General features: G+C 42.8%; 1 protein-coding gene across 4 annotated transcripts in view; it reads right to left on the bottom strand.

The window, feature by feature from the left end:
- Positions 1–23589, bottom strand: part of SRSF11 (serine and arginine rich splicing factor 11) — a 41277-nt gene extending 17688 nt beyond the window's left edge. For 2 of the 4 annotated variants that reach the window (XM_089660768.1, XM_089660770.1), the window contains exons 1-3: positions 23277–23588; positions 12834–12967; positions 77–186 (exon numbers count right to left, since the gene is read on the bottom strand). In XM_089660768.1, coding sequence (XP_089516894.1) covers positions 77–186; positions 12834–12967; positions 23277–23398 — 366 coding nt within the window. In that variant the 5' untranslated portion in view covers positions 23399–23588. Of the gene's footprint in view, positions 1–76; positions 187–549; positions 2867–12833; positions 12968–23276 lie in introns of those variants that run through there. The other 2 variants (XM_089660769.1, XM_089660771.1) reach the window with 2 other exon arrangements.
- Between the last annotated feature and the right edge of the window lie 4105 nt (positions 23590–27694).

Below are 27694 nucleotides of genomic sequence, written 5' to 3'. Positions count from 1 at the left end.
AAAATAATGCCGTGTACATGTGTGTATGTATACACACACACACCCCTATATCTCTCTAAATAAAAAAAAAACGTACCTGACTGAGGGGGTTCGGAGTAGGCAGGAGTCCTCCACCTGGTAGCAAACTAGTGACCGCATTAGCTGGGGCCACAAGTGTCAGAGCTTTGGCCTCATCAGGAATGATTCCTGTAGAAGAACATATCTGTATTAGCCACACCGTTCACAGAAGGACTTAAAAACACAAAAAAAAAAAAGTCAAAGTAAAAGAAAGAAAAGAGAAAAACAGAACAAAAAAAGAAAAAAAAAAACAAACAAAAAAAACACCCAGAAATTCACTGATCCATCACTCAAACTTGCTGATTGTACTTATTTCTGGCTGTCATGTTCATGCTAGCTCTATCTACATTTTACCGGTAATGTGAAAAAATTAAATCACTGGGCTTTTTTTCTCGACTTTCTACACATGGTTAAAAAGTTCTAGAGTAAGAAAAGATACTGCACAATACACACTACTGCTGCTTTGTGTTAACACTGCCGAGATTTCATCACCTGTACGGGATTTTTAATTCATGAACCAAACGTAAGCAAGCACAGTCGGTTTTCTCCGTGGGGGGGTGTGCTCTCAACTTTTCAAAAGCTGTTATATGAACAACGACTCGTGTCGGCTGCTTCACTATAAAGCACACAGAGAAATCAAGATACACAAGACAAAAAAAAAAGGTCGGTTTAGGAGTTAATCATATGGAACAATTCACTAGCTCTTGTATCATACCTACCACAGAAGAGTGTGTGAGTTTGTAATGTGTTCTACAAGGGTGTCTGGGAGTTTAAAATCAGGCCCTTTGATTTCTAACACTTTGCTTACCTGATGAAGAACGCTATTAAAGATTGGGAAGGGTTATGGGAAAAAGCATGAAGGATGTAATGCCAGTCTACTGTGCATATCCATACGCAAGGTGTATTTGTGTCAAAATAGAATAGTCACATACATACAGCAGGGAGGCTATTTTGAAGACTGAACCAATATTAAAGTGCACCAGTCATTTTGAAGAAGACACGTTACGGCAAAATAAAATGCCTTTTGTCTGTCCCAGTTTACTGTAGTTCAAATCTTGCCATTTCCATTAGAATAAAGCTGAACCCTGACCAAAAACAATATTTGGGCATGTGCTCTGTAAAAATAAATGTGCTTAATGTCCAGTACCAAGACTTCCAGTTCAGGCAGGACTACACTGATCAGATCACTCACTCAATGCCTTGTTCATTGAGAAACAGCCTGCATTCTGCATTGATTGAAGGCAGGAAGATTGTGACAATCATCAGAACCTCCTCCATTCACAGAACATATATTCTGCAACAAGGTGGTTTTGTCAATGAATGAGGTGTTACGTGACCCGCTATGATCAGTGTACGACAGCCAAAACAGAATTTCAGCACCGGACATTCAGCATTAGCTATATGGTAAAGGGTGAATGAAAGTAAATGTTTAGCGTAGCGCTACAGCCTATACCCACGTGCCAATTTATTTTTACAGTGCAAATGTTCAGATGGTCTTTGGCCAGAATTTGGCTTTAAAGTGGAACTAAACCCGCCAGTTTCCTCAAAAGAAAGCCTCAAGACAGAACGTTTAGTAAAGATTTATTTAGACATGTGGCAGCAGAGCAGTGGGCTTTAAATGCTGTCCTGCTATACTTATGCATACAGCCAGCGCTGCCGCTTTGTGCTGGGAGCGTTTTCACTAGGCATGCCCAGTACTGCGAGCATGCTTTCATCAACAGCTCCCTGTTTACAATCAGGAGTTGACAGAACAGGTTCCCAATCACATGATCACAGTGAACACCAACCACTGATCACATAATGAGGAAACCCATGAAATGGCCTTGGCATTAAGAACCCCTTAAAGGGCCAGTAGTAAGGGGTTAGTCAAATGTACCAAATGTATGTTTTCTTTACTGCTTTCATTTACATTCTACCCAACAGTACATGTCCAATGAAAGCTACGTTCAAAGCAGGTCTTCTGGTGATAACTGTCACAGTTGATAGTGTGCTTATGTAAGCCTTCAAACGGCTGGTGTCATAGCTTGTCACATACAGCACCATGACATCTGCAGATCCATATAGAGGCTACGATGGGACCTTCCTCAGTGGATAAGATGGTTTAGCTGTTTTAGAATGCTCTTCTGAACAAAGGACGACGCATACTTACCCATTACAGCACCCACTATATCCTCTCGGACATTTTATTTTATCCCTCCTAGCTACAGCCTCTGACCCTAAGCTATGTTGGCATGTTCATGTGTCATGGATTTGGAGCAGTCTCATGACATGGGAGAGACACCACTGTTCAACAGAAAATGAACACCGCTGCGAACGTCAAAAATGTTCAGCATGGGGAGGTGGCAAAATTAATTTTTGGAAGAGAGATTGCTTTACATCATGTGAAAAGAGCATGCAATTCGGCCCAGAAGGGAGAGTTTGTAAATTCAATGTGGCAATAGGGTCATGGCTGCAAATGCTGAAGACCATGTTCTGATGGTAATCGCTCACTTCCCGGTTTAAGACCACAAGTAGAGTTTTGAACCCTTTCAAACAGCATCCTTTGCACAAACATGTCTGGTACAAAGTGACAGGTTCACTTCAATAAGTGGCAAGTCGATATGACCCAGTATTTCCAACAATGACATTCACACTGATTAGCGCAGCCAAAAACAGGTCCTCACTGTATGTAGATGACGGCTAAAAGACAGCACATTCAGTATAACTCCAATGTGCCACATTTGTCTGCCCTCCCCCTTCCAATTGCCCATATCCAACCCCCAAAAAACAGAGCGTGAGCAAAATCAAAGAAATGGAAAAAAAAAATAAAATAAATGCAACTATAGATTTCCATATACCAGTCGTTTTGTCTTGGATTAACAAAGTGCGTGTGAGCATAAAACATACAACATGTACAGGGCACTTAAGAGAAACTGGACAAGCTGGAGAAGAAAACGGTTGAGTGGTATTTTCAGCAGGGCCTGGTATATAGTTCAGGCTGAACCAGGGAAAAGAACTGTAAAACACAACAACAAAAAAAGAAAAACCACTGTTAAATAAGGATCATGGTTCCTTCCACCTACGCTGAGAGCTGCAGATCTTAAACAAATTATATATTACACTGCATGAGGCAGATAGCTGCATTCTGAGGAAAAAGGGGGCCCGAGTCTTTGCCAATTTCACCATACATCACAAATCTCTATGGTATATCTCAGGGGACAGTCATGCATTGGTCCAGAGGCAAGAGTTGGCCAATATTTGGAAAAAAGTAAGACAGCATCTACCATAAATCATGCACTGGATAGACCAGTCTGGTTTTTTTTTTTTTTTTTTTTTTTAATTTTGTTAAATGTGACATTAATTTAGAACTGGAACTGAAATAAAATAAAATGAAAAAAAAGCAATGAGGACCCTCACCAGGTATTTTTCATGCGTCATGGTTTAATTTTTTACACTGCCGCTTTGTTAGAACCATGAAATACTGCGTGGATATGTTGAAATGAAAGAAAAAAAGAAGAAACAGACAAAAAAAGAAACAAACATTAACCAATACACCTGAAAACCAGCCCAGTTTTAAGACCTTTATTTAAAAATCCAGAGAGCAAAGAGCATTTGTGGCCAGTAACCCATAGCATCTAACCAGTTTTCTTTACGCTCTATGCTAAACCACTCACAGTCATGTTCTGACTGGCTGCTATGGGTAACGGCAAACCAATGCTCTCCATACTGTTAAAATCTTAAAAGGCAGTGTTCACTTTTTATTTGTATTTTTTTTTAAAGCCAATATTATGCAGTCAAGTGGCTCCAGCAACAATGTCTAGCTTAAGAAGAAAAAAAAAAAAAATTTTTTATACACCCACACCACTAGACTGAAAGCAAATTTTTCAAGCCCTAAACTTCAGTACCCTACGATGCTTTAAAAGCCCCCTATAGGTCATCTGTTTATCATTACGGAGGTCGTCTGGTGCTAGAATTATTGCTCTCAAATCGCTTTCATGTGTAGGTGCCGCAACACATGCGTTTACCTTTGTACGTGCATATATGTGGATGGATTGGGGGATTTCATGCGCTTGGGTAGAACTAATTTTTAATTTTTTTTACTTAATGCCAAGCTGTACCCAAAAGGGGAAGTTCCACTTTAAGCCTGTGTCTCCAGCTCTCCATTAAGGATTGGCACCTTTGGGGAGCAGTACCCGAATTTCACAGGTACCCGCTCCCACTTCCGCTGCGATCGTCTAAGGCGATCGCAAGCAGAAGTTTTCGTCCTTCCTCCTCTCTCCCCGTAGTCTTCTGGGATATGCGATAGGTCCCAGAAGACTACGGGACCATTCACAAAGCTCAACACTAATTGAGCAAGCGCAGTGGGCACCCGGCTGTGAAACCGCAAGCTGTCACAGCCGGCTGCCCACACTGAAGATGCTGGCACCGGGGAGAGAAGACAGCCCAGTGAAACCAGCCATGGTGAGAACACCGCTGGACCGAGGGACAGGAAAGTGTCTGTATTTTAAAAGTCAGCACTACAGTTTTTGGAGCTGTTGACTTTTTTTTTATTCAACTGGGACTCCCCTGTGTGATGATTTTTTGGAGACAGGTTCTCTTTGAGAAATGCAGGGTTTAAAAGACTCTGCATGTCTCCCCTGTGCTACACTGAAGGTAATGCACTGCAGATCACACGGCATTACACTCTTTGCCTGCCATGCTGGGCAGGGAAACTGTCAATGAAGACCCGGAAGTGACATCCTACACGTTACTTCCTGGTCAGGAACAAGATGGGGAGGAGAGCGGATGTTGGCAATTTACCCACTCGTATGGAAGGAATTGGGCAGCAGCGGAGCCACGCGAGTGCTTCCACCCGATAGGTGAGCCCTGCTGCATAAAAAATGCATGTCCAGGGTGTCAAAGCCCAGGCATCAGGATGCAATTTCTAATTGCAATGGAGACCTGGTGTCTTTGATATGTCAATCCCTGAGCTCAGTGCTACTTTGATGGGTGGAGAGAGAGCAATGCACATATCTTGAAAGAGGAAGGAACACTTGTTCTCATGATGCTGGGGATGGCCCATGCGCTATGCATGCCAGATCCTGGGCATAATGAGGTAAAAACACTCCCATAGCAAGCTTTTGTGAAGCTAAGCTTAATTTAGGAGTATGACATTTCATCCAAGAAGAATGTTCTAAGCTACAAAGTGTTTTTAAAAGCACTGGGGCCCTTTAACCGCATAGTACATTTTATTACAAAGGTGAACTCAGCCTTTAAAGGATTAGTTCACCCAAAAAGAATAATTCATTTTTTGGTAAAAGCCAGCAAGTAGAGTATGTGGGCACCATTTCTGTCCATAATTACAAAAGTTGATTATTCACCATTTAGAACATGCAACAAAAGGTGCATAACTGGGCACTACAGTAATGAGATCTGTCCACTGGAGTCAACCAGCCAGCAATATCCAGGAGTGAAATATCCAATTTGGGTGGACCAGCCCTTGAAATGTAAGGAAAAATCCCACAATGATAATATAAAATGATAACCTTGAAATACAATACAAATACAGTGCCCGTTTTATTTTAGCTTTTGTCAGAAGCAAATATGGCAATCATATGCTGTAATATATAGCAACCAGACATTTACCCAGTCTAATATGACTACATACAACACTACAGAAAGCTGCCACACAAGATACTCCACAGAAGAGTATGTACGCCTGACAGTGTTGTAGCTGACACTTCCCCAGTTGCAAAAGTGAAAGCAAACATACACTTGCAATGAGCGACTCTTTCCTTTCGACGTTGTTTGTGAAACAGTTTCTCCATCTTTAATACTCTAAGTCAGCGATCCTAAAGCAGTATGCAACCAAGTTGGTCAGAAATTCTAAAAGTTGAACTCGGGTCAGTTTACAAAAGGACATGTGGGTGCCGCCCCGTACACTGCATCGTCCCCTATATAGTCTAGATATAATTCTTGTTCAGTCGATGGGGGATGTAATAAAGAGAATTGTTTACGCCACAGACTTTCTCCCCGCCACTTATAAGGACTACCGCTCTCTACTTCTTTTTCGAGTCATGAGACCAGTCCTCTCAATATCATCGGATACAACGCAGGAACCAGCGCCACCACTGGTGGGATCGAGTAGCACCAGCTGCCATGGGACCGAGGAATAAAGCTATGATTTCTCTATTACATCCACTGGACTAAACAAGTATTAGATGCCGAATATATGAAAAGTGGGCTACTTTTTTTTTTCTAAGCTGACCGGAGTTCAGATTTATATTAGAACTAATCACTTAACACTGAAGCTGGAAAATCATAAGGAGGCAGACAGCATTTTCAGAAGAAGCACTGCATGGGCAACCAATATATTTCGTCCCATGGAAGGTTTCCTTTAAAGTGAACCTCTCAACCATTTTAGTCCTGCCCAAGATACCACAACGCCTCTTTGTACCAAGCTTTACTTTATACTAAAGTATACTTTGTATAGAGTATTTATACTCCGACCTCCCATTTACAGGCCCAAGCCCTGCCAGCTGTAATCCATTCTTCTACCAACACCTCGGGGGCCTACAAGGGTGCTCTCATTGGACAGGGGGGTGGTAGCTAGTATGAACTTTCAGACAGCCTGATAGAAATGTGAAACTAATTTTCAAAAAAGCCACAGAAGTGTGTTTCTGGCACACACCATCTTGTCGTGTCTGCAGGACATTTAACAAGTAAAACAGATAACAGCTTTACTTTAAGTATTCGACTAGTTTAAAGCCAACCTTCAGGCAGATATAAAAAACACAAATTAACGGAGCTCTGAATTAATTCGTATATTTAAAAAAAAAAAAAAAAAAAACGACCAGTGTAAGTACCTGAATTTTATTTGGCATCAGCCTCTTGCAAGTCTACTGAACAGCAGAACTCAGACTGGGAGAGAAGAAGCATTACAAGGAGCCAATCAGTTGCGCTGCAGTGCTCAGGTGCTAACAAGAAGCATGCTGATAGAGAGCAAAATGACAGATGAGCTGTTAAACCTGCTGCTTCTCCTTCAAGATCCAATCACAGAATGGGGTAGGTACAAGACCTGTCAATTACTTAACTGCATCAGAGGTAAATTAGGATTCCTGCGCAGTCAGACAGGACTGTGCACACTGCAAATCTCAGGACTGGATGGCCATAAACAAATCCTTTGGCAGGTAAAACCTCCTAAACATATGCGCATTCAATCTTCATAGTTAGCTGTCTGCCTGGAGTTCAGCATTATTAATAACAATACTATCATGATGTTCAGAAGAGACAGCATCAGTCTTCAAACTTACACAATGATCTTAATAAAGATTGTGTGGAAAAGGAAGATAAAAATGTCAGATTTTTTTTACAGTAACGAGTGTCAAGCAAACAATTTATACAGCCAATTTTCTTTACTGATAAGTATCTTGGCATGGATGACAAAGTAACCTTCAGGTGTGCCTTTTTTTCCTTTTCTTTTAAATAACTTCTAAACGGATTTGCTACATGCATATAACCTGTGTATGAATGGTGGCAGAGGCTACAGCTGTAATAAAGGGATTACAAAGGAAATCGTATAAGTCCCATCAAGTGTTGCTTAGCATGTGACAGGGATATATAGCTAAAGCAGACTATTTATAGAAAACCTATTTTTGAAGAGAGGAGGCACTAAAGAACCAAGTCACACAAAGGGCTGTACTGCTAATACTGAATAAAAATATCCTGGCTAGATCATAGCGTGGGAGAAAACAATACAAGGCACATGCAAGATTTTGTGTGTTGAAATGGAAGAGAGATATTGTGTAGAAGTATATTTAATATGTGAACCCCCCCAAAAAAATATCTATACAGCTTTTGACATTAAAAAAATACATGAACTATGTATAAAACAAACGTTATCACGGCTTACAAATCTATTTTGGTGCTGCAGCTCAATGTCTTTGAAACAAGCATAAATGCACTAAAAGCCATTAGGTAGGTAGGGGTTTAATTGTACAAGAGCAAGAGTATATACTTGCAACCCAATTGTGAGGCCTGAATCTCATACCAATTCCCTTTATGTGATGCTATGTTCATCTACACGCAGAAAGGCATTTTCTCCCACTTCTTACTGAATGACCAACTCTAAACTGCAACTGGCTTATCCTGAAGACAGTTTCTTATGTGTCAGGCTCCCTGATATATGTAAAACCAAAAGGTTATGATGGAGAAATCCACTGGTCCCAGCAAGAGTTTATGGGGCAGCTAGCTGACAAGGCCCATTTAAAAAAAAAAAAAAAAAAAAAAAAAAAAAAGTGTATATAAACCCAAAATCAGTAAGGTTTTAATATGTTTAGCATCACGCCTCACTGTACACAGATTTCTTACGTATATGGTTTGTTTTGGGAACCTCTTGCAAAGTTTTATTACCTGGAGATCCTGTCAGTACAGCACTTCCTGTTGCAGGCTGACATTGCTTAACCAATACCTTGCAATTAGCATTAGTGTTGTCAGTCTGTCACATGCACTCCTTCAGTTGGCCATTGGGCTGCCTAACTGGCAACTAAGAGCATGTCTGGCTGGGTGACAAGGTTGCAACCAAATACTGCCTTCAACCACTTAATACCAGACACTTTCACCCCCTTTCTGGCCCAGGATAATTTTCAGCACTGTCGCACTTTGAATGACAGTTCCGTGGTCATACAACACTGTAACCATATGAAATTTCTATCTTTTTTTCACACAAATAGAGCTTTCTTTTGGTATTTAAACACATTGATAAACAAAAAACACCTAAAGGGTTTGTTAAAATAAAAAACAACAACTTTTATGTGCATCTGTTAATACATTTTGGCCTAAATTTTCTGAAGAACAATTTATTTGCAAAATGTTATATGCTACAATGTTTTTTTCACAATGTTTTTTTTTTTAACATACGGTCACCAGTGCAGTACAGCATAATCATAAAAACTAGTGGGGAGAGATAAGGGACACTGGTGACAGTATGTAAAAAACACAAAAAAAAGTAATTTTTCAAATATTTTCTTTATTACATTTGTTTTCCTTTTTTAAATGTTTTTCTTTTAACACAGATTGCTTATTATACTGAATTTTACAGTTATAAGCAACCTTTTTCTAAATGAAAACCATTCATTGCATTTACTATTGTGATCAGCTGTGATTGACCACAGCTAAATCACATGGTACAGATGGGCTGCACTTGGCCCTGTCTGTACCATGTGATCACTGTGACCAATCACAGAGCTCATCACAATAGTACACAATGAAAGGCATGAATCAAAGCCTTTCGCCGTGTACAGTTGTCATGTGATCTGCTGTGACTGGCCACAGTGATCACATGGTATAAACAATGGGCTGATACAGTGATCTGTCACCAGCTGTGTCCGGTGACACAGGTGACCGATCGCGCTGGAGCACGACCTGTGGGGTGCACAAGCTGTGATCCTGGGAGTATCATGGGACATCCTCCCAGGATAATAGGGCTCCCGTCCGGCTGTTATACTACAATAGGCCAGGCAGGAAGGGGTTAAAGCAGGACTACCAGTAGAGCTGGCAGCACAGTTCCGTAGAGGACTTACTTACTTACTAGGGCTCTCTGTTCCAGCAAGGAAACCATCTACATGGAGTTTGCAGATTCTCTCTGTGCTTCCTTTGACACGCCAAATACATTCTCATGACTAAATTGGCTCTAGAATGTGTGCATGTGGGACCTTACATTATACTGCAAGTTCCACAAGAGCAGGGAATGATGTGAATGAATAGCTGCTTTACATAAATAGACAACTCTATAGAAGTATCTGTAGTAATAAATAAGAAGCTGTTACCAACAGGATCTAAAGCAGCCTCTCAACAACACAGAGGAACCCTTGAAATGCCTTTTCGGTCTCAGGAAACCCCTGATAAAAATGACTATATCTACAATGCCTGATACATTAGTGTGATGGTCAGTGGGAAGAACGCTGCTTACACTTGTGGTCATTGGGAAGAATTATCCCCTTTCCGATAGCTAAAAAGATCAACTGTGTCAATGGAAATTTATCTAAGAGGCAGAAATTGCTCAAAGAACCCCTTGTAACCTCTGGAGGAACCCTGGTTGAGAAACCCTGATCTAAAAGTAAGAAACTTTGCAAGAGTACGTACGTACGTACACAGACACACACAGCGAGCCAATGTTAAACATTTTAGGTTTAGATACATTTTAAGCCTCTTAAAATGGCAACAAACTCAAGGGGGCCTTTATATATTGCAGGGAATCTCATGAGTGATGAATAAAGGAGAAAATCTAATGCTCTATGACAAGAGTAGAGGGCTGATCTTACTAGGGAATAGTAAACCTGACATTTGTGAACAGTTGTGCTGCCTGAAAACACCATCCACTAAAGGGGGAAACTTCTGCAACGCAATTCTTTTTAGGAACTCAGCAGCTTAAAGACAGTCATTCTTAAACATTTTTGTGAAACTTGGTGACCCCGGGTAAGACTCAACAAGGTATTGTATTTTACTTCCCACATAATGAAGTCATTGAAAGACTAACTAAGGCTGTAATACAAGATCCATCGTGTTACGATAGCTACTATTGGGTATTTGCAATGCAACTCCAAACATAATGGTGATGTCCAATATGGGTGGTGGGGAGTAGGATTTAACCACCCCCATGATCACCACGGTTGTCCAGGATCTAGCTGCAGCGATCTACACCCTTATCCTAGCAGAACTGTGAGAGGTTAAGACTGGCTTTAAATTTGGTCTGCCAGTATTAGAGCACATTCACACTGGTGTGACCCCATGTTTCCAAATGAGTACCATTCATATCGGTGTGACTTCAAGTAGCAGCAACTTGAAAGTAGTTCCTGCACTAGTTTGGTCTGACTTTCATGCTACTTGAGGGCCACAGACTTCACTGTAAAGCCTCCGTAAGTCACACCTGAATGATATACACGTGAGTTATTTGCGACTTTGTACAGCACAATCATCCTTGGTCAAAGTCAAACTCATCCAAAGTTACTGTAATATCACAATGAAAATCAAATGATTTTGAAGTCGCACAAGAGTGAATGAAGCCTTTTTTCCTTACAAAGGCTACATCAGTGATCACATGATATCTCCATCATCCTGAACAGTAAATTAAGGGGCCCTGTCGCCAGACTATCCATTTAAAACTTTATGAGCATTTAAAGGTATTTTATGCATGTCATTTACTTGTATAAACCTCCCTTCTGTAGATCTTCAAAAGGCTGGAGACTGCTACTGGGCGTCAAAATCCAGTATCCAAGCAGACTCAAAGATGTCACTCCATTGAAAGTCTAGAGTATTTCCCTTTGCTCCTTCCCTGGCTGCTTCATAAGAATAACCAGGTAGGTGAGAGGAGGGGCAAAGGTAAGTAGACACTCCCAGAAAAGGAGAGGGCTATGAACTATGAAGAGGGAGGGGAGCTATGCTAGGGAATTAACTCTTTCTGGAGTGGTCAGATTTTCTAGCAAGTTCAAAAGCTTATTGCGAGTGGGGGGGAAAAAAAAACAAACAAACAAAAAAAAAAACGGCAGCTATGCATTTGAAAATTGAATTACTGTTTTTACCTAAAATTTATTAAGTTGCTGATAAGGTTTCTTTTTAAAACCAGTCTACCAGTATTACCACCTTTCTGTCTTTTTGTAAAGACATTAGGGGTCACGTGATACTGTACTGTTGTGTTCAGCATCCTGAAGAGTAAATTAATGTAGTGACAAACCCTAATCTGTTACAGTTATAGGAGAGAGGGAAGAACCCTCCACTGGGATCTTGGTCAGCAATGAACAGGCAATTGAACCTTGTCCAGATCCACCCAGCAGATAAAAATCCATAAGGAGTTGCTGTATTAGACATAAGTTGCCCATTTATCCTTTAAATCATTTATCCTGCATTTGTTCTCAGATACAAAACCCCACACCTGCCATCTTATAACCAACTAACAATCCTAGATATACAGAGATTTAAGCCATTTTAAAAAAGAAAGAAAAAAAAAAAAAAAAAAAAAAAGGAGACATTGTTAGCATGTAGTTACAGCATGTACAACACGCGAGTGCTTGCTGGCGTCTAGTTAATGTCTAGCATCCCCTGAAGCAGAAGAGGACCCACTTTTTTTCTGCCATCAGGAAGGGCTTTGCAAATGCCTTCTCCACTACAAAAATCACACACACAAATAACAGAGAAAAGAGTTCATTATTCGGCAAATACTGTGAGGTATTGAAGGATGCAAACTTCAAAAAGGGAGAGAGGAAAATTTTACACCCTGCACCCATTCAGCACCTCTGTAAGTTACTGACTTACAGGACACCAAGACTGATCTGTGGTATACCTGACATTCTGGGAGCCAATGTGCCAGTTATAAATACAACTTAGAAAGTTGTGACTATGCTACAAAGATAAGCAATGACAATACTTTCCAAAAAGGGGAGACAGTTATTTGATGTCATTGTAAAGCACAGTAAGACACCATATTGATGCAACTAATGAGATTGTAAGCTCTCCAGAGCAGGGCCCGCTAACCTTCCTCTTGTATTGTAACTGTACTGTCTCCTTTTATTAAAAGAGCGCAACACAAATTGCTCATGATCTATAAATACAGTATAGTAAATTGGAAAAACAGGATGTAGGCGTTGGAAGACTAGGAACTGGCAGAACAGCCTCAGGATATTTTTGAAGAAAAAGAATCAGTGTATACCAGAGATCTTTAAACAAAAACGACAAGCATGCAGACTGTGCACTTTTAGAACCCGAAACAGACACCCCCACCCCATCTCCCTCAAAAGATGTGAATAACCAGGTAATGTACAAACCTTCCGCGTACGGAACCACTATTAATGCTCGGTCCACGAACACTGTGTTAGTCAGGTGCTGGGCCACCACCGCAGACTCTGGATCATGGAACTTTACAAAACAGACACGAGATGTTACAGGCAAAGGAGAATCACTAAAAAAGGAAAAGGAGAAATCCAGATGAAACACATGAAGATTATAAAAAGAAGCATTGGGGGAGAGCGAATATAAAAACCAGCATTGGGACGATTTAGGTAGCCAGACTGCAGTACTCACCCTTTATTGAAATCCCTAAAAAAAATTAAAGGCATTATGGAGATTGGTGCATATGGGATGTTTTATGTCACAGCAGATGTTGCCAGCTCCTGGAAGGGGTGCTAGTTCTGGCATAAATACACCTCTTTATACTGCAAAATGATGTGCTAATCCTAGAACCAGCACTACTTCTAAGGCCCGGTTTAAACTAGTGTGCCAGTGCAGCCCGCATTTGCGCAGGCATGGCAGTCCATTCAGCCCAATGGGCTGCTGTGCCTGCATTTCACACAAGGAAAAAGGTGCATGCAGCTTTTCCAAAACAGATCCACAGGGAAACCACATGGTCTTTTTGACCATGTGGTTCTCTCACCCGCGATTCTGCTGCGGGATGAGATGCGTGGAAGTGCCATTCAAAATAGAACCCCCTCAGAATGAATGACAACCCTGCGTGTCTTGCAAGAGAAATGCAATGCTGGTGGGGGCGGGAACAGGTACAATTCCTGCACTCGTAACCAGCCTGCATGTAGTGTGAACCAGGCTTAAATGCAACAGAAGACTACAACAAAGGATGTGAGCCCCAACTGTTTTCAGTTACTGCTGTCCTAACAAGTAGGAAACTATCACAGAACATTTTTAATTGACAGCAAATCCAGTTGTGTTTGACTCAATAACACAAACTAGCTTACGAGCTGAGTGACTGCAAACCTTCACTGTGCAAACTGTGCCAGCTGATTCCAATACTTTGCAGTACAACAGTTGCAATATTATCTGCAACGCAAATAAGCATTTCAAAACAGTATTTGTAGTACATACACCTCTCATCCCAGGACAACTAGGAGATAGGTTTTTGAACAATTTTGTTAGCATTTTTATGACAGTAGTATTGAGTTTGCTCAGTGTCTACTGCATTATAGAATTAGGCAGACACACAGGAGTTGGTTTACCAAGGGCCCATTTAAACCACAAAGCTGTGTGCTACAAAGAAAGCTGTGCATGCCTATGTGCATTGTGGTGCATTAAACAGCCCATTAAAAAAAAAAAGAAAAAAAAAAAAAGGAAGAGGTTAACAACTGAATGTTATCACAGCGTGACGCACAAGACACTCTGCATTGTACTTTGTTGCAGAGGACATGTGTTTTGGTGCCATTCACAATGAATAGCACTGCTGAGCAAAAAACACATGCAATATTCATTACTGAAAGGCACAAATAGGCACTGTAAGAGCAGAGGAGGATTACTTCGCAAAGTGAAAGTTCATAAATAAGGTGAACCTGGGTTCATTTTGAATGCCCAAATTATACGCAAGTGAACTAAGCAAAAACCATGAAACCTCATTAGCAAAACACGGGCTGTGGAAGCGAACACAGCTTCACCCAAGTTACTAACGTTCACAAAGTAAGCAGTCTCTGTTAATTTTGTAAATCACTCCATGTTGTGTTCGAAACCACCCCTACCTGGAACATGGATCTGACAACCTTATTCTCTTCAAAAATTAATGCAACATACCCTATATTTTCCCAGGGACCAATGAAGCAGACTGCTCACACTTTATTCCCTAACTGATCAACATCCTAAGACCAACTCAAAGCACTAAACATATTTAAAAATATTCCTCTATAGCCACAAAGGATATATATCCACTGTGTGTGCACCAAATGCCTTTGCAAATCCAGTTATTACTATGTAAAACGTAGTAGTGACATCACTGTGCTGTACAAGTGTGGGAGGGACCCAGAATGTTCCACCCACTACAGGCTGCCTGTAGAAAACTACAAGAGGGGGTGGAGACAAGACCAGCCACCCCAAACCAGGAGAGAGATCAGCAGTGACCGGTCTTTACTACAGAAGCTCTGCACAGAGGTAAAGTCTCACAATGGAATACTGCACAGATCTGAATGAAATAAGCACACCAAGACTGAGGAATACACATGCCTCTTGTATTTACATGGAATTCGTAAATCCTGGAGTTCAGCTTTAAAATAAACCATTCCCAAAACACATTGTGGTGGCCTTTGTCACTCCCCTTCTGAACAGGCTAGCCACCTCCTGGCCAGTGCACTGACACAACTGGACTCAGTAGGGTTTAATCACTGACATGAACAAGTATGCATACTTGCAAAGTGAGAATATAAAGTCAAGCATTTAATGCTTGGTCCAGGTAAAAAACACAAAGTATTGAAAGCAGGGAAGATAAACATGACAGCCAGTATTTGCAGAATGAGAAGTAGCACTGGCCACATCCATGTTTCGGTGAAAGGACTTACAAATCCCCTAGACTCTAATTACTAAATGCAATTAGCATGGCACAACCAAAAGATCCCTTTAAATGCAGCCATCAGACAGGCCAGGCAGTCATAGCTAAAGGGACACACAGCACCACCAGTGTAAAAGGATACTTTCTTCTTACACCAAGATATGCGTGCCGTTCTATTGGAAATAACACAGGCATGCCTAACTTCCTTTGCAGTGGTGTCAAAAACAAGTCCCTATTTATAGGATGCATGCTCATGAATATTGATGCAAACTGCAAAAAGGCTGCATTCTGTGTTCAACTTCTGTAAAGATTATGACAAATTTTAATTATGCTGCAAACCACTTAGCAATACAAAGTACTATCCATTACTGCCCAGCTGAATGAAGAAGGAAAAAAAAAAAGTCCTCAATTGTACAAGCCTGATCCAATGCCATCAATACAGATCTATAATGCAATTCAGTTGCAATTGTAGAAGCAAACCTAAAATTTTGTTCTCCTTTAAGATGACCCAACTACGCTCACAAAAACACATATTACAGTATACTGCCAATAGCTGATCAGGTGATACCTAAATCCTTCTGTATAAGCTATTTAACTACTAGGAAAGGTTGCAATCTTCTCACTGCCGCAGCTTGTCTGTAGCTAACAGTGACATCTGCTGATCTGCACCAAATAAAAAAAAAAGTCTCTCTATAAATTAAAATGATGCAGTTGGGAGAATTTAAGAAAAGAGCTTTAATCAATTTATCAACTGAAAAATGTTTATGCCACAATAACTCATCTGAATAAATACAATTTATAATTAGGGATTTATTTTGCTCAAATCTACTCTGGGTTCTGATCTCTAATCCTTCCGATTAAAACACTTAAAAAAAAAAAAAAAAAAAAAAAAAAAAAAAAGCATGCTATCCAAAAATGTTACAGAATACATTTCGTCCATGTTTCCTTTTATTTGCACAGCCCTGCAGGAAAAAAAAACATTACATATTGCTGACAAGTAGAGCTATTGCTGCAGTGTAAGACTACTGATGGACAAAACCTGCAAAGATCAATTTAAATTTAGCTAGACTAAACTAGTAATAGAAAAATGTGCACATGCTTAGGAATGAAGATCATTTTAATATGAAATCATTTCCTGATTTTTTTTTTTTTTTGTTATGTATAAGCAGTCTGTTAGTGAAGAAAAGAATATGACCTGCCAGCTAACTGTTTTCTGTCAAACGAATTCTGGCTACATAAGGCCCGTTTCACACAGGAAATCCTCCTCTTCCATTTACTCCCAGCTGCCCATAGAGCAGAAAAGTCTGTCAGTGTCCGCTCTGACCAGAGCGCCCTCAGAATAGGTAGGTATAGACCTTTCTTTTACACCATAGTTAGCATAGGCTTAGAACAGGGGAGGGAGCAGGTTTACTATAGTTAGTATTTGACGGAACTATTTTAAACGTGTTAACTGGAGTTATAGACTTTAAGGGGCGAACAAATGAAAGCATATCAACGTTCGATTTTAAAACAATTAAATTAATTCTCTCTCATCTGCCCCCTCTTACACAATTGCACATTTTTTTAAATTTATTTTAAAACATACTTTTCTTTAATCACTACTGGGCACTTTTACCCCCTTCGTGCCAAGGCCAATTTTCAGCTTTTGAATGACAATTGCGCGGTCATGCAATACTGTATCATATGAAAATATCTTTTTTCACACAAATAGAGCTCTCTTTTGGTGTGTTTTATTTTTTGCAGTATAGAAGTTTTTCTTCACTTCTATTATAAAATTTTGCAAACAAGTAACTTTTCTCCTACACTGATGTGCGCTGATGAGCAGGTGCTAAATCATTGTCCCAATCTACTTGTCCCTCATGACAAACTACTTATCAGAATAAAAAATAAATAAATACATTTTAACCAAAACCGTATTTAAATCCAAGGTGACTAAGAATGTCTGGGGCTTTTAAAAACAAACAGGGCTTTATGGAGACCTAAATGTGTAATAATTTAACATTGCACTGTTTATCTACTCCTCCCCTCCCTGCCTGTCTCCAACACCACACCTGGGGACTAGCAGGGAGGGGAGAGACCTTTCAGTGTAATGAGCACTGATTGGGTGCTTGTCAGGGAAGGGGAGTGTCGGGCTTATCCTTTGTCCCATTCGCTGCCCGAGCCGTGTTTGCACATTTAAAAAATCATTTAAGGCCTGAAGATTTCATAAAACCCCCAAACAGGATATATTTACTGAAAGCAGAGACCCTAGAGAATAAAATAGTGGTAGTTTGTTTTTTACGTCACAAAATTTGAGTAAAAAATACAAGTTAGTTTTAGGGAACAAAAAAAGCAATAAATTACAATTTTCTTTGTAAAATATAGAAGATGAGGTTGCATCGAGTAAAGTCCTCCACCTTGACAGGTGAGCCCTGCTGCTTGCCCGCAGCAAGGCTAAGGGTTAAAAAAAAAAAAAAAGAAACGAGCTGCCCAGCGCCCAGAACTACATGACCTGGGCGTCAGGCGATATAAATTCAACATCCCTGGATGAGGCTGCACTGAGGAGGTGGCACAGAGACAGCACTGATGGGCATTAATGAGGAGGCACTGATGATGCTGCACAGATATGCAGCAATCATAGGCAGCACTGATGGGCAATAGTGGGTGGCACTACTCATCAGGGCACTGATCACTGCCGATCTGCTCTGTGACAGCTGCTGGTTATTGGCAGTACTTTCCTCATGCTGTGACAGTATGATTAAAGTGCTGCTGACAACTGCCAGCTTTATTTACTAGTTGATTTGCTGCGTCATTGGACACAGCTGATCACTTGGTAAAAGGCTCCTGGTATTGGCCTTTTACCTCATGTGATCAGCTGTGTCAGTAGGACATAGTGATCATGGAGATCGTTGAGTGCGCACCGATTGGGGGCATGCGGGAGGGTGCATTCTAGGAGGACGTCATATGACGCCCTCCCAGAACTGGACAACCAGGCTGTAGCAGTCATTCGGCTATAGCGCAGTAAGGATGTAGTTAAAAGATACGTGCACCCTTGTAAGAAAAAATACACTTTTTTTACCTGCAAAAAATATGAATCCCGCCCCCCGGAGCATAGAAAGCATTGCCTTCCTAATCAGCAGACAACAGGTGCCATGCAGGACTCCTGCAGACCTGTCTGTATTGAATCAGCTGTAACATGTTAGAACACGTCAACTTATTTAATGGTGCCACATCCCGATTCAATAATTTGGCCACTTTGCCTCCTGGGATGTCCACATCATGCATCCCAGGAAGCAGTGTCATCAGTGCAAGATCTGATGCATGCACAGACACAGCCTTGAGGCATGTCTATGCATACTCAAGTGTTCTGCACATGCATGTCTGCGCAGTTGCAAGATTTCCCCTAACAAGAATTTAAAGATGGTGGTACGGAAGCAGGGTGGTGAAAGGCAAACTTCAGCTTCAAGGAAGACAACCCTAGAATTCACTGACCAGTAATGTTTTTATTATTATACAGGGACAAGTATTAGCTGAAGATTAAGTTAACCAAGGTAAGTTCCAGATTACCAAAAAGGTGTTGTCACCCTGTTACAAAAGTGTAAAATCAAATAATCTATTAGCAGGATCAACAGGTAATAATGGTGATGTAGGAAAACAAAATGCTGTGTTAATGCATGACAGGTTGCTTCATATGTATTTTTTCTATTTTATCCCCAATTTAACCTGAGACTAACTCAATTTATAACAAATGAAGATGAACAAATCCATAAAAAGTAGTGGTGCACCGAAATGTAAGTTCTGGGGCCGAAACCTCCAAAAATAAATTTTAATGAATAAAAAACCAAAACACAACATATACCCCATTTATTTGTAAAATATGAAAGATTATGTTACGCGGAGTAAATAGATACCCAACATGTCATGCCTTAAAACTGCACACGCTCAAAGAATGACACCAAACTACGGTACTTAATCATGGTGACGCTTTAAAAATTTCTACAGGTTACCAGTTTAAAGTTACAGAGGAGGTCCAGTGCTAGAATTATTGCTCTCGCGCCGACGCTCGTGGCGATACCTCAGGTGTGCTTTTTACACATCTCGGTGTGGCCTACGTATGCGGTCACCACTGCGCGTGAAGACCGGGGCACTTGAAAAAAAGTTTTATACATTTACTACTTTTTTTTTTTTTTTTTAACACTGTCCCTTTACGAAGAAGAAAAAAAAAAAAAAAGTATAACTTTTATTCCTATCAGAAGAATCATAAACATCCCTTGTAATAGAAATAAGCAGTGACAGGTCCTCTTTACAGAGAGATCTGGGGTAAATAAGACCCCACATCTCCCATCTATAATGTAAAGCATTAGATAAAAAAAAAAAAAAAAAAGGCCTTGCTCATATGGTGCCAAACATCACTCTGGTCCTCCAAGAGCATAGAGGTGAGTGGAGGCCATCTTTCCTTCACTGATCTCTATGCCCAGCAGCCAGGCTCCTTGGAACGGGTTCACATGTAAACCTGAGAACCACCGAAAAGCTGCAGCAGGGGGCGGGGCTATCTTCGGGCACCTGTATCGGTGACTATTTTCATATCGGCAGAAACGTTTGAGCATCCCTAATAAAAAGATTTTAATTTCATTAAAACCAAATGTTAAAAGATCAGTAGAGCCAGATTTACAGCTGGCGTTACAAAAAATGTCAACTGTTGTAAAATTAAAGCTTCTCCCTCCCAGCTACTGAGCATCCCTATGGGTCCTCCAGTGTGATGTGTGCCCTCACTGATACCCCCCCCCCCCCCCAGGGATGCAGGGTATGTGGAAACATTTGTATTCTATGTGTCCTGTTCAAACTATACGTGTGTGGTGATGTGTGCTGAACAAAACTGTCTTCACTAAAAATCACATTAAGTGTATATTGATTTGTTAAAATGAAAATTATAGCATCTAAAAATGGCAGTATAAATACTGGAATTTTTATTTCTTTATACTAGTAATGGCAGCGCTCAGCGACTTATAGTGGGACTGCGGCAGGCACTTGATACTGGGTGGGAACTGACACTGACATCTCCACTGACACCAATACAGTGATCAGTGCTAATAAAAAGCGCAGACACTGTATGACACTGGGCAGGAAGGGGTTAACATCTGGGACAATCATAGGAATAAAAGTGTGCGGTTTGTGTTTTACTATGAAAAGTGTGTGCCGTTTTACCTGGGAGACCTGCTGCTTTCTCTGATTAGTCCCGGCTGGGACCTGGTGATTGACATCCGCAGGAGCCAATCGTAACGCGGGTAGGGCAGCATGCGCGCCCCCCTACTCGGAAATGCAAAATCACATAAATTTACATGATTTTGAACAGCGCAGCCTCCCTGTAGCAATACATCTGCTATGGCGTGTTCGTCAAGTGAAGTGATGAAGTCTGCTAGCAGCTTGCCCAAAGTGGCAGTCGACATTCCCATTAGAATGTGTTCAACATTTACAAACTGGAGTTGAACAGTACACATTCTATACAGGTACATGAATTTTGTTCACACAGCAACACTTTTAGAATGCATGAGAGACACTTTAGCAAAATCTGCTGTGCCAGTCTAAATGAATTGACAGTTTTGGCCCCTAGGTGAAGCAGATTATCAGATAAAATAGTACTGCAGAAAACAGGTAACATTTGTGCAGTATTAATAAATGCTTACGACATTTGTCCAGAGGATTTTTTTATAAATAGATCTTCTTAATGTCATTTTAAATGGGACAAACATACTGTAGGTCAAGATTGAAACGTTATCTACAATAACACCAAGTTATAAAAAAAAAAAAAAAAAAAGTTAACTTTCCTTCTTTCAGGTTACTTTTTTTGTAAAAAAAAAATGCATAAAAACAAATCATTTGACAAGTCAATATCACCAAAAGAAAGACTCGTTTGTCCTTAAAAAAAAATTATATGTATTACTCTCAATGACAAAGTTACCTGTGACTAGACAGGCCCATGAGGGAAATGTAAACATTGCTCTGGTCCATAGGGGGCGTAGGTAAACTGGTCAAGTATAACTAAAGGCAGAACTTTTTGCAGTGTTGGATGGCGTGAACAGGAACAGAACACCCGTCTGTTTTTTTACTGCTGTTGGTGCCACCACCAGGGAGATTCACCCTCCCTATATGCCTGCTTTACGATAAGAGTGAAAGTGAAAAAATCCCATATTTTGGGTTTTAACCAGAACAGTAATGGAGAAGAAATCTTTCAATGGGGACACCAATTAGGGCAACTAGGGATTCCCTCACTTCCTGTTTTGGTTATAGAGCAGGAAGTGAAGGAAATATGCCCAATTGGACACAGATGATGCAAAGAAAAAAAAAACCTGACAGTTTATAACCCTCCCTTGCCTTATCCAAAATGAAAAAAAAAAAAAAATCCAACTTTAGTTCTATTTCAAGGGTTCCTTCACTAGAGAAGAGCTGATCCCTGCAGGAGCACACAGAAAACAATTGTTTTTATGCATAGAAAGGAAATGTCACTTTTCAATAAAGCTGAAAATCAATAATAAAAAGCAGTTAGTGCCCTGAGCTGCTCTCTGAAGCTCGCCCAACACAGACAAGCCCACAGAGGAAAAGTCTTCCTGTGCAGCTAGTGTGAACCAGCCCTAAAGAGAACCTGTATCCTGTACAGCACCAGGTACATCTTGGCAGTGGTCACACCAGGTACCAGAAAGCAGCCAGAGAGCACAAGGCTCCTGGCACTAAAGCTGAGCTGCGGGTGATGTGCAATTGTTGGGGCCGGGCGATGTATGTGAACCCTCACTGCTTATCTACACAAGAAACACAGTGAAGAGAGCCTGTCATCACTTATCCAAAACATAAATAGAAAACTGACGCCTGGAGGATTCCTGGCATAGAGGGAGGCAGCACAGTCAGCACCCAGAGAACTGCTGAACACAACATGAATGTCTCAGGAAGGAGGCAGGAAAAGTGACACCACTCGCAGAGGGGGGGGGTCACATCCCAGGAAAGGACCAGAGTCTGTTCATGACTTACATCACCACCTGAAATTGTACTGGAAACAAGGACAGGACATCCCGGGCCTTATAGTCCCCAAGCAACCAGAGGACCCAATATGCCCTGTAATCCCTCAACAGTCAGGGTTTCCACTAGGCTTTGTAGTCCCCTAGCAGCCGCAGGACACGATGGGCCTTGCAGTCCCTCAGGAATTGAGGAGCCCCGCTGTACCATGTAGGACAGAGGGGGCCCTGCAGTCCCTCGGCAGCAGGAGGACGCCCCGCTGGGCCCTGCAGTCCCTCGGCAGCAGGAGGACGCCCCGCTGGGCCCTGCAGTCCCTCAAGAGGGGTCTCGCTGTACCAAGAGAAAGGCTCTGCCAGACCTTTCAGACCCTCAGCAGCTGGAAGCCCCACTATGCCATACAAAGGAGGAGCCCCACCGGGCCTTGTAGTCCCTCAGCAGCTGGGAGTTCTGCCGGGCCTTGTAGTCCCTCAGCAGCTGGGAGTTCTGCCGGGCCTTGTAGTCCCTCAGCAGCTGGGAGTTCTGCCGGGCCTTGTAGTCCCTCAGCAGCTGGGAGTTCTGCCGGGCCTTGTAGTCCCTCAGCAGCTGGGAGTTCTGCCGGGCCTTGTAGTCCCTCAGCAGCTGGGAGTTCTGCCGGGCCTTGTAGTCCCTCAGCAGCTGGGAGTTCTGCCGGGCCTTGTAGTCCCTCGGTGCAGGAGAACATGCTGGACCTTGAAGTCCCTCAGTCACTGAGGGGCCCCACTGGACCTTGTAGTTCTTGAGCAGCTGAGGGCCCCACTAGGCCTTGCAGCAGATAGAGGACACGCTGGACCTTTTAGTCCCTCAGCAGCTGGGATCATGCTGGTCTTTGTAGACCCTCAGGCCCCCCTTATCCATATCCGCCCCGCCCCCTACCGGGCGCCATTTTGTCCCCCCCCGGCCAGGCCCGCTCCGCCATGTCGGTTTCCCCTCACCTCCCCGTCGGGTCACTTACTCGGGCGGGAAGAGGCGCAGCTCGTCGATCTTGCCCAGGAAGCCGAAGAGTGTTTTCATCTGCTCGGAGCTGGCGCTGGGGGACACGTTGGTCACCTGGATGACGTCTGTGCTCGAAGTCATGGCGCCTCTCCTGCTCTAACACACAACAAGAGGGACACACACACACGATTAGTACAGTTCGGCGGAGGGGGGATGGGGGGCAGACAGCGGCCGGCTACAGCGAGCAGCACACCGCCGCCATCCAACAACGACAAGAACCTGACTGGGCCGCAGCCTCCCACAATGCACCAAACGCGCCTGCGTACTGAACGCCCTGCCTCCTCAGACAGGCGGGAAGGACCGCCCAGCTGCTCTTACACGTGACCACGCCCGGCAACGGAGAGCTCCACCTCCGTCACGACCTGAGAAAAACCTCCACGCGCCCGTCTCCTTTCCCGCCCAGGCCGCGCCCTCATTACCTCAGGACACTTCTCCCCGCCCCAGGCACGCCCCTCCCTTTCTCTCAGAGAGATGTGCTCAGTGAAGGCGCCACAGTATGTGTGGGAGCTATACCAATATGACAGTGGAGGCTGTGGAGCGTTCTCTCACTTTCCTTCTTCCCTTCCCAGGTTTTGGCCACATAATAATAAATACATTACTATATAAGGGATTTGTCTACCTTTACACGAAAAAACTGCCCATGCAGATAAGGGGCATCTGTAGATAAAAACAAACTGGGAAGCTTTGAGTAAAGTTGAAGAATGCCCTTGCTACAGGTGTAGGCCATTCACATACCTCCTGAAGCCTGACTGGAATACTCCCAGGCAGGGGCAGACTGACAAATAATGGGACCCCCAGGCAATAGGGGATCATGGGGCCCCTGTGTCCTTGACCAAACTCAAAAAAGCCTATGAAAAAGGTACCAGGGGCATCTCATGGGGTCCCCTACTGACCCCGAGCCCTCGGGAAGTGCCCGAGTTTCCAAATGGTCAGTCCGCCCCTGCTCCCAGAGCGTTGCTAAGAGACTCCTAACTGTTCCTGCTTACCATCATCATCACAAGAGGGAGCTCTTCCTCTGATCCAAACCCCCTCCCATTCTCTTTCTTTCCCTTGATGCAGTAGCTCTGAGTTCATGCGGAAATGTAATAGCTAGGTGTCCCTTAGCAACGTTCTTAGCAACATCCTAGAAGTTTTCCAGTCAGGCTTCATGATGTACATAAATGGCCTACACCAGGGGTGGACTGACTATTCGAGCACTCGGCACTGCCCGAGGGCCCGGGGTCAGTAGGGGGTGTCACGATCGCGGCATCAGACCCCAGACCTTCTCACCAAACTCGTGACCGAAGGACTGGCCGATCAAGACCGCGATGTGACGTGCGTAACAATGCCACACCCAACTGCACCCTACACAGCGATTTTCCAGCTATTGGATTTCAATCTGTGTCTGCAGCCTGGATGCGCTTGTTACTGGGTCACGTTAATTACGCAACTGACCCTTACACACTGCCACCACCCCTTTTTTGTGCAGAGCAAGAGGAAACTCTATCAAATATACACTATAAAGTTTGAAAAGTCTTCTCTCCAATATGGTCACCGCAGGCCAATTGGGCAGAGCATTATGTCACGGACGCACGATCGCCACCCTCAACATGCGACAATCGCACGACCGCGACCAACAATACGTCACGCCCGCGGCGTCAGACCCCAGATCTTCTCACCAAACTCGTGACCGAAGGATCAGCTGATCTAAAACCGCGATGTGACGTGCGTAACAATGCCACACCCAACTGCACCCTACACAGCGATTTTCCAGCTATTGGATTTCAATCTGTGTCTGCAGCCTGGATGCGCTTGTTACTGGGTCAGGTTAATTACGCAACTGACCCTTACACACTGCCACCACCCCTTTTTTGTGCAGAGCAAGAGGAAACTCTATCAAATATACACTATAAAGTTTGAAAAGTCTTCTCTCCAATATGGTCACCGCAGGCCAATTGGGCAGAGCATTATGTCACGGACGCACGATCGCCACCCTCAACATGCGACAATCGCACGACCGCGACCAACAATACGTCACGCCCGCGGCGTCAGACCCCAGATCTTCTCACCAAACTCGTGACCGAAGGATCAGCTGATCTAAAACCGCGATGTGACGTGCGTAACAATGCCACACTCAGCTGCGCCCTGCACAACGATTGTCCAGCTAATGGAACGCAATCGACGCACCGGCAGCCTGAATGCACTTGTTACTGGGTCGGGTTAATTACGCAACTAACCCTCTACTGCCACCACCACTTTTTGTACAGAGAAAGGGGAAACTCTTTTTATCAAATATACACTGTAATGGTTGAAAAGTCGCCTGTCCAATACGGTCACCACAGGCCGATTGGGCAGAGGATTAAACAAACACAGTAGCGTCTCTTCAGAAGGCAGGGATTCGTAAATTGCAATTAAGCGCTTTAGAAACAGTTTAACACGTTCAGAAAGAAAGATTTATTACTAAAAGAGTCAAACAGGTGCAATAAAATATTTACAGAAAAAGATGTAACTAAGATATATTTATATATATATATATATACACACAAAGAACCAAAGCACAGCAAAGAGATAACAGGGAGAAGTTAAAGGGTTAAGTTACTTGCCATTTAAGCCTTTGAGGTAAGCAGATCCAAGTTGCAGAGCTAAAGGGTCTCCCCAGGTGGTATTGATGTTACAAATGGGAGATGTCTTCAACTTCCCTTTTTAGGCCTGCTAGCCTGTTTTTTAAAGTCCCCCAGCAGGGGGGTGGCTCTGAGTAACTGACCAATACTCTGTTTAGGGAGGGATAGTCGGGCGGAACTCTGAATTAGAACCAACATCTTTCATAATCCATATTTTGGCCTATAACTTTCCAGCTGCACAAGCGGCAACCTCTTAGCGGGTATTTTATTATGCAAATAAGTCTAAGGATCATGTAGATATGAATTAGGAGATTGTAGGCCGCACGGTTCACGAGATACAGTATATGTTTCTGCTTCCCTGAGCATGCAAAACAAATGGAGAGACCTATCAGAATGTCCGTCTGCACGTTGGCCATTTGACGAGGTGCCCAGTTTTTATGTAGGTCTTCCATATTTCAAGAAATGAAACATAGGGGAAAAACTGACTTGAGGAATGTTCATTTAATTCTGTCACCTACGCTGCTAGGTTTTATGAGGTTACAATCTCTTTCAATTCCTGGGAAAAACTGCCTTATCTCTGTTACGAGGTGAGAGATTCCACAGGTCCTTGGGCAGAGCAGCTCTGTCTCTCTTGGGGGGGACTTTAGCTCTGGGCCCCCTGCTGCTCTAGCCTGCTAGTGACCCACAACCAGATATCGCTGTGGCTGAACAGAGAGGGGAGGGGGGAGGATGCAGGAAAATATATTTCAGGATGGTTAGTCCATTCGCCAAGATGGAGGTTGAAGCCAAAATGTTTGAACTGCGTCCATCTCTGATGCGCGCTTTTGCGACAGGGGGCCCCATGAAATGCCCCTTGTACCGTTTTTATAGGCTTTTTTGAGTGTGGGCAAGGACACAGGGACCCCATGATCCCCTATTGCCCGGGGTCCCCATGAGTTGTCAGTTCTCCCCTGGCCTACACCTATAGCAAGGGAATTATCCACTCAGGCTCAGTTCTCATCTGTGTGAGTGGTGTCACTGCGGGACCCTCATAAATACCAGCAGCTGCAACCACCCACACAAAGAACCGCGGGACCCATATCCAAATGGCATGCTGCCCGCACTGGAAATTACAACTATACTAGGTACCTTGGGTCCTGAGTGGGTAGCGATTTAAAAAAATAGTGCAGGGACTTCTTTCCTGCGTGTCCCAGGGCACGGCAGTGCATTCAAATGAATGGGCTCTTAAGCATGATATGGGATGTCTCTTTGCTGGATTTGGGTCTGTCTCTTTGCTGGGTATGGAATGTCTCTTTGCAGGATGTCAGAACTTTAGCTCTGAGAAAATAATCAGTATACAATTTATGAAACAGATCTGGAATTAGGGCAGGTTCACACTATAGAAACGCAGTCCAGATGCGTTTCTCCAGGCGAGTTTTTGATACGTTCCAGTGCGTTTTTGATGCATTCCATTTCAGTGTTTCCCCTCTTTTTTTATTCAATTTAAATAGGGACATGTGCATTCCAGGGCATTTTTTATGCCTGTTGCTGCGTTCCAGTGCGATTTTTATGCATTTTACCGCATTCCAGTACAATTCCGTGCAGAAAAAATGCAGCATGTTCTACTTTTTTTTACTGAAACTGGAACGCACTGGAACTGCAAGCACTGATGTAAACTATGACACTGACAACCATACAACCTACTTTCTGTGTGTTTTGGATGCAGAAAAAAAAAGCAGCTGAAATGCATTGAGTGTGAACTGGCCCTTAACCTCCCTGGCGGTATTCCCGAGTGTAG

This window comes from Staurois parvus, unplaced genomic scaffold (assembly GCF_062004578.1).
Source record: "Staurois parvus isolate SC_StPar_1 unplaced genomic scaffold, SC_StPar_1.0 ptg001270l, whole genome shotgun sequence".
NCBI lineage: Eukaryota > Metazoa > Chordata > Amphibia > Anura > Ranidae > Staurois > Staurois parvus.
Note: the sequence above shows the minus strand (reverse complement) of the source record. Positions and strands in the feature narration are given on the sequence as shown.